Source organism: Pteropus vampyrus, unplaced genomic scaffold (genome assembly GCF_000151845.1).
Source record: "Pteropus vampyrus isolate Shadow unplaced genomic scaffold, Pvam_2.0 Scaffold333, whole genome shotgun sequence".
Lineage (NCBI taxonomy): Eukaryota > Metazoa > Chordata > Mammalia > Chiroptera > Pteropodidae > Pteropus > Pteropus vampyrus.
Window position 1 is genome coordinate 266,574 of NW_011889114.1, and position 8,324 is coordinate 274,897.

At 44.0% G+C, this 8,324-nt stretch overlaps 1 protein-coding gene and 1 pseudogene across 1 annotated transcript in view; both read left to right on the forward strand.

Annotated features, from left to right (window-relative positions):
* Positions 1-3,042: 3,042 nt before the first annotated feature.
* SULT2A1 (sulfotransferase family 2A member 1) overlaps positions 3,043-8,324 on the forward strand; it is a 12,830-nt gene continuing 7,548 nt past the window's right edge. Inside the window, exons 1-3 of the mRNA XM_011378162.1 lie at positions 3,043-3,178; positions 4,410-4,618; positions 5,894-6,020. Of these exons, the coding sequence (XP_011376464.1) occupies positions 3,043-3,178; positions 4,410-4,618; positions 5,894-6,020 (472 nt within the window). The remainder of the gene's footprint in view (positions 3,179-4,409; positions 4,619-5,893; positions 6,021-8,324) is intronic.
* LOC111730744 lies at positions 6,654-6,772 on the forward strand (annotated as a pseudogene).

Sequence of the window (8,324 nt, forward strand, 5' to 3'; positions counted from 1 at the left end):
CAAGATACCTTTTTGGATCTCAAAAATCTGTGGGACTGTGTGTATTAATGAGAGAGGCTAGAATGTTCTTAAGGTTAATGAGGTCGGAGAGAGTTTGATACTTTGTTCTCTCAGATGCCTGAACATTCTGTTCAGAGCAGAGATAGGACTCCATCTGCAAGTGCCATTCAATGGCCCATCACGGGTGTCCTGGGGTAGGGGATGACCTCAGGCCTTCTCTCTCCCCGTCCAAATGTTTGCACTCACCTCCGCTTTTCCAGTAGGAATATCTGCCGATTCTGCAGATTGTGGGACGAGGAGCTGTTGGCAGGAAAAGTTATGCAAAGATACCTGGATTTCTTTCAGATGCAACCGTTTGGTGTTGTAAAAAATAACATACACAGAGCCACTTTATAAGAGTTGGAGTTGCCATTCCAAAGGAACCTCTTCACAGGTCCGATGCCTCAACCCTCTGGAATGTTAAAACCCAGCAAAATAACCTTGGACGGGGCCCGAAGCAACATCGCGTCTCAGACAACTGTCTGCAAAGATAACAAGAAAGCAGATATTATGACTAGGAGCCTGATATGACTTCCAGACTGGAAATTAAAAGCATCATTTAGGATTACTGTCACTCTGTTCGCTTATCTGGGCCAAGAGGAGAGCCTTCCCTCGGGCGATGTCATGATCACCTTGTCTCTTGTCTTCTATTTATTGGTGACACTTTGGGGGCTTCTGCCTGAATCAATGCTTCCCGGACAGCTGTTTTATTTATTTACGTTGTGATCTCAAAGAGACGCTTGTCGCCTCTCCCGTTGAAAGCCCTTTCGATCTTAGGTTAACGGGGCGTTCGTCGTCGTGTTTGTGATCAGAGGATCGCATCGCAGAGCGACAGAGAAATTCTCAACTCCGTGCTGAGAACGTACTGTTTCTGGAAGCCATCCTTCTTCCCTGGAGCCTAGAACCCAAGACCTCCACCTGAGACGTGTCGGAGCTTCGCCTGTCCCCCAAACCTCAGTGAGGTGTCCCTCCGATGTGTCTTCACAAGCCCATTCACTTTCACCTGCATGGTACTTATGACACTACTAGATATGGTTTGTTTTCTCTGTCCCTCGAAAGCACAGAAGGTCAAAAACGGGGTCAGATTTAAAGCTATGCGTTATCAGCACCTGGTTTAACACGCAAGTGCTCGATCTACTGATCCAGCCCAGGAATTAATAGGAAAAAGAGATGATGATTGTTCTCGCGATTATCAAATATTCTAATGTAAACATCATTGCTTCAAACGTGGGTCTTAGATCATTCATTAGATGGTCTTCATTTTAGTGGACTGAAGCCCACAGGGAAAAGGTAGCTACTTCTGTAAATACTCCTAGAGTCGATATTTTATGCATTCGGCGGGCATTGTCCCTTTTGCTTCTTGGGGAAGCATGTGAAACCTTTGGCCCTTAGAGTCCTCCACTGAGAAATAGAAGGGCCGGGCCAATGAAATGACCATCGCTGTTATGGATTTTCGAGGTGGCATATGAGAACTCTCCTAGCCCAAGCCCTAAAACCTGAAAGAGTTCAATAAGTTCTCAGTATGTTAATGATTAAATAGCAAACGAGAGCCAGATCTTAGAGGCCGGTTGTAGTTTCATATAAATTTAACCCCACATCTGTGTGAGTCTAAAACAAGTTCTTGACCTTTATGCTCAAAAAGAGAGATTGTGTTCTCTGCTTTCTTGATTTCTCTCCAGCTTATTATTTTTACTGTATCTATTCAGTTTTAACTTTTGCTTTGTATTATCATCAAAATTTGAGAAATCTTGCAAGACATGCACAAAGAATTCTTACAAGCAATTTACAGATTCACCAATGAGAACATTTTGCACCATCCACTAGATCATTTTCTTGCCCATATAAAATATTCATTTTCTCTTAACCACCTGAGAGTAAGTTGCAAATACCATTCCACTTTATCCTTCAAAACCTCAGTATATAGTCTCTAAGGACAAAGATATTTCCTATATACCCACAGTAAAATTATAAAAGATGAGGAATTTAGAATTGATGGAATATCATTATCTAATTGATATTGCATAGTCAAATGTGACCAGTTGTCCCAATAATATAACGATAGCACTTTTTTGCAGTCTAAGATCTTATCCAGGATTTAGTTTACACGTTCCTTTAATCTGGAACAAAGTCTCAGCTTTTCAATGTGTTTATATATATATATATAGCAGTGTAACAATTCGAATAATAACAGAGAATCGTTTCATAGAATATCCCTCCATTGGAGTTTAGACAATGTGTTCTTATGACTATATTCAGGTCTAGAGTTCGTTTTTTAAATGTGCCCATATAGAAAGGGGGGAGGGGAGAGAGTAGATTTATGGAAGAGAAATCTGACAAACATTACCTCAGCCAGACAATCAAGGTCAACATCAACCGTCACACGTCATGTTGATCATGAGTACCCTGAAAGTGTTGCAATGATAAGGGTGACGAATGAATATTTTATCTTTATAATCTTTCTCCCTCCCCAAACCAATAAACACCATGTAGTCATGATAAAAATAATAATAAAATAAAAATAAAAACATCTGACAGATCTCAAAGAGGGACTTTTCCAAAATACCTCACCAGGACTCCTCAAAACTGTCAAGGTCATTAAAAAAAAAAAAAAAAAAACAGGGAAAATCTGAGAAACCGACTCACCTGAGAGGAGACATGATAACTCAATGGAACTACTCGAAAAAAATAAAGCTTACTAAAAATATTTTTTAATTTGCCCACATTTCTCCATCTTTGGGCTTGTTATTGGATCCATGAATTCAAACTCAGATTACCCCAAAATGTTCTCTGAATGACATCATGATTGCTCAATACCATCAGCCCTATGATCACTTATTACTTCCAATATCTACTCGTTATCAGCAGGCCAACTCCTCAACAAACTAAGAGATTAATGATTGTTTTTTACCTTCACTAAAAAAGCCGATCTCTTGGCAGCTGCCACAGCCTCCAGCCATGGCTACAGCTGAATCTCTCGCACCAGATCCAGAAGCGCTCATCAGAATGTCAGACGAGTATGTGTGGTTTGAAGGAATACCTTTTCCCTTCGTGGGCTTCTCGCCCGAACACCTGAGAGACATAAAGGAGAATTTTGTCTTGAAGGATGAAGATGTCTTAATACTGACTTTCCCCAAATCAGGTGAGGAAGCCGGACCAGGTACGGAGACGGGCTTTGCCTATGTCCCTCATCCATTCAGTAGACAAATGGAGTGTTTTCTCTGTGCTTTGGGGAGACAGAGCTGTGCCCTAGAACCGTTTCTATTCAGGAGAAATGACTGAGCCAGGCAGTTACACAGTGAGATGCGTGTTCAGAGTGGGAATTTGAAGGTATGGGTGGGGTGGGGACGGGGGGGCGGGGGTGAGGCGCAGAAGCAGTTGCTTATATGGAGAAGTGGAAGATGATGGATGACCAGCGAAATCCTTATAGAAAAAGTAGAAATAGAAAAAACAAAACGAAAAAAACAGGTAATTATGTGAAACGATTAGCTCGATTGTGGTAACCATTTCACAAGACCTACGTATGTCGAATCATCATGTCGCACACCTTAAATATACGCAATTTTGACGTTAGTTGTATCTCGGTAAAACCGAGGGGGACGACTAAAATACAACTCTCACAGCAGCCCCCCCCCAAAAAGTGGAAGAAATGGTATCTAAATTGAGATGAAAAGAATAGATGTGACCTTGTTTAGTGAAAAGGGGGTTATTTTCAGGGGCAGGAGCTGTAAACAAGCCTGGCAAATTCAAGGGACGATAGGATGTGGGTCACACTTCTCCGAGGGGACAATTGGGCAAAGAGACTGAAGACATTGGAAGTGGCGGGGCAGTGAAAAGCCAAGGACAATGAGAACACGTTACATGGATTTAGGCCAACAGCCACAAGGTGGAAGCGACCCAAACGTCCACCAACGGCCGAACGGGTCACCAACAGGTTGCATGCACATGCAATGGATCATTATCCAGCTTTCAAGAGGAAGAAAGTTCGGACACACGCTACAACGTGGACAAACCGTGAGGATATTATGCTAAGTGAGAGGAACCAGTCACAGGAGGACAAACGCTGTGTGATTCCACTCAGACGAGGTACCTAGAGGAATCAGACTTCAAACCAGAAAGCAGAGTAGTGGATGCCGGGGCCTGGAGGGAGGGGACGTGGAGGGGTGTCGTTTAGTGGCGGTAGAGTTTCGGTTCTGCCAGATGAAAACATTCTGGAGATGGGTTGCACGACCAGGTGGACGGATGTGCTTGACGCTAGTGAACGGTGCCCTTGACCACGGTTAAGAAGGTACATTTCGCATTCTAGTCCATTAGGATATTTTTAAAAGCCGGATTAAACAATGAGCGACCGTGCTTTTTCCTTCTTTGTCCAGGGACGAACTGGTTGATTGAAATTATCTGCCTGATTTACTCCAAGGGGGGTACCAAGTGGATCCAATCTGTGCCCATTTGGGAACGCTCGCCCTGGTTAGAGACTTCGCAAGGATATAAGTTCCTAAAGGATAAGGAAGGGCCACGCCTCATGACCTCCCACCTCCCCATCCACCTCTTCCCCAAGTCCGTCTTCAAGTCCAAGGCCAAGGTCAGTGCACAAGTGCCAAGATGTGGTTGATTAATGTGTTTCGAACTTTAAAGTGCCTAGGAATCACCTGGCCGAAATGCAGTCTCATTCAGTGGGTCTGGGGTGGAGCCTGAGACTCCACCTTTGGTGATGTGAGGTCCACAAGGCTGTGGACCAGTTCACAGGTTATACTAGCCAGGTATGAACCAGGGGCAGAGCAAAATGGTAATGCCAGAATCTTAGAAAACCGTTTTAAACCCGAGCTAGAATTGATAACTCTAGTTATGTACTAGAGAACCCCACGTCCCCCACCGCCCCACTCCCACCACTTTGTTGCTCTAAAAAGTCATTGGCTGACCTTAAATAGATGTCACCTGCCACTTAGGTAGAAGCACTGGACATAGGGCTGCCCATTTAGGGAGCAGCAAATATCTAAATCCGCGCCTAAATTCAGAGTGATTCTCCGGCGCATGCTGCTTTTACTGACCTCTCTGCTGTTCTACGTGTAAGTAGCTGTCTCTTGAGATTAATGATCACACAAATCTCTCATGGGGCTGACAGATGACCAGCAGAAAGGATCGCGGATAGCCAGGACCTAGCATATCTCAGATCGCTTTTAGAAACCCACTTTCCTGGAAGGGTCTAACTGGTCTGTGCTTTTTTTTTTTTTTAATGTTTGATGCTTACATTCGATCATAAAGCTTAGAATAATATTCTCCTCTCTTTGAAATTTCACATGTCACAGTACGATGAAGTTTTTTTCTAAAACCCATCACTTTCCAAGCTTATTTATAATACACCGATTTACGTGTGTCTTCTTGGAGCTCGTTACACCCCCTGCATGGGGAAACTGAGGCCTGGCGAGCACGGGGGCCTGGAATCACGTCCCACAGGAAGCTGGCGCAGAATCCAGAATAGAACTCAGGTGTTCGGATGCCGAGCATCTTTGCACGTGTGTGTGTGTGTCTGTGTCTACACACTCGCCTGGAGTGTTAGCTTGTCAGATCTTTAGATGCGTGTGCAGCCGAGCAACTACCCTCAAGATCCGGATTTAAAATATCTCAGAAACAAGGAACAATCCTTTTGTCTTCTACTGTAAGATCACCCCGGTGACTGGTTGCTAAGCACCGTAAAATAGATATTTGATTAATGCATGCAATCATCAGCTTATTAAAGGAATCCATTGATACTCACTAGGCATTTCCCAGGAAATGGCTTTTTTCCCCTCCTTTTTTATGAAGCCGGGCAGCATGGGAAACTGTACTGATGTTTTGTTACCCCGTCTTTCTCTCTAAGCTGATTTATCTCCTCCGAAATCCCAGAGATGTCCTCGTGTCTGGTTATTTTTTCTGGACTATTTCCAATCTGGTGAAGAAACCAGAGTCACTGGAACAATATCTTGACTGGTTCATCCGAGGAAATGGTGAGTGAATGTAAAATATGGCCGCCGGGAGGTGGTTCAGAGTCCTCGACCAGACTTCATCTGACACCCCGTCGCTCAGCCCTGCATCTCGCTAACCTGTGGGTAAAAGCTTCCATCACCCTGGGAACCCACATTTTCTGATTCCACGTGCTCTCTGGCAGAGCCGCAGAACCCCAGCCGGCCCTTCGGCCTGCCCCATCGTCATCTGTCTTAGGTGCCCCCTGAGTCTAACACCAACAAGAGCATCTGTGTTCCTCTCCTCTGCTCTCCTAATTGGTGGCTTTCACCAGCCTCCTGGACAACACAATCTTGACCTTCCATCGGTTTTAGATGCATCCTTCTAAAACGCCCTTTACGCGCTTGTCCCAGCGGTCTCAAAAAGATGTACGCCTTCAGGGCATGGGGAATGCAGTCAGCATGAACATGTTGGTTAGGCGGAGAGCCAGAGACACAGCACTCAGGGAGATCGTCTTATAAACTCTATAATTGTCTAGCCAATGTCCTGTGTACATGAAACTAATAAAATAACCATTTTTTTTATTAAGTTTATTGGGGGTAACGTTGGTGAATACAATTATGTAATTTTCAGGTGGACATTTAAAATAAAATTTTTTTCAAAGAAGAAGAAAAAATGTCCAGGGTCATGCCACCCCGAACGAGCCCGATCCCGTCTGACCTCGGAAGCTAAGCAGGGTCGGGCCTGGTTAGTACTTGGATGGGAGACCACCTAGGAAGACCAGGGGCTGTAGGCGTTAAAAAAAAAAAAAAAGAAAAGAAAAAGAAAAAGAAACCCAAGAAAAGCTGTTAAAACTCAAAAAAAAAAAAAAGTATGCATTACCTGAGGGTATCGCTACTTTTAATTATGCAGAATTTCTAGACTTTCTCAGATACTTAAAATTTTGCGATTTCCCCCAAAACTACACGACGAGTCCCATATGTCAGCTGCGATTTGTCTCCCTAACCGCAAACCTGTCTCTCTAAATCCACAGACATCCGCTCCGCAGAGAGAACCTTAGATCCCTCAAATCTGACAAGTTCAAAATCGAGCGCATTGCCCCCCACAACCAAAACTTCCCCTTCTGCATCGTTACCTCGTTAAATACATAGACCCGCCCTTCGTCCCAGGACGAGCGTGATTCCGACCTTCCCATACGGCCTCCCGGTGCCCTTCGCCATTTTCCTTTACGTAAATCCCACGACCGTTTTTTAAAATATATATTTTTTTATTTCTCAATAAAAAAATGGACATAATCGAACGGTTGATATAAAATAGTATATTAGTTTCGGGGGTACAACGCAACGATCAGACGTTTCTACGCGCTAAGCTCAACGCGCATCTGACACCAGAGGCAGTTAGTACCATAGTGTTGACGACGTTCCCTAAACTGCACTTTGCACCTTCGGCACTGTTTTGGAACTGTCACCTTGTGCTTCTTAATCCCGTCCCTTTTGTCAGCCATTCCCCCAAGCCCCCTCCCATTTGACGATCACCCGTTTGTTCTCTGCGCCTGTGAATTGGTTTCTGCTTCGTGGGTTCATTTATGTTGTTTTTTAGACTCCATCGTGTGGTAGGTGTCTTTTCCGGCCCGAGTTATTTCGCTCAGCGTAACACCCTCTAGGTCTGTCCATGGGGTCGCAAATGGCAAGATTTTATTCTTTTCATGGCTGATATTCTCTGATATGTATGTACCACACCTTATTTATCCGTTCATCCATGAGGAACAGTTAGGTTGCTTCCATATCTCGTCGATTGTAAATAATACTGCAGTGAACATAAGGGTGCATATGTCTTTTTGAATAAGGGCTTTGAGTTTCTTCAGAGAAATTCCCAGAAGCGGAATTACCTGGTTTTTCTTTGTCTCTGGTTCCAGCCTTTGTTTTAAATTCCATTTGGTCTGGTATAAGTATTGCTACCCCAGCATTGTTTGTTTGTTCTGCTTTTCCATTTGCATGAAATATCTTTTTCTATCCGTGCATAAAAGTGTTATGCCACAACCTTGATTAATATCTTTATTCCGGTCTCTGCCGAAATGACCGGATTTAGGGAAGTATTCCTTTTCGGCGGCGTATAAAATAGCATCCCTCCCCGTCTTCTTAGTGCTCATCGCCAGTGAATTCGGATTCTGATTATTTGTTTATCCCATGTGTCTCCCACTAGAACGTAAGCTCTCTGAGGTGTACACTGTTGACCCCGGGTCCTAGGCAGCTACTACACCTGTGTTAAATAATGAACGTGTATTTGCCACCCCTTCCCCAGGGACTTCATCAACCAGAGCCACCCTTACGTCTTTCCTACATTAACGT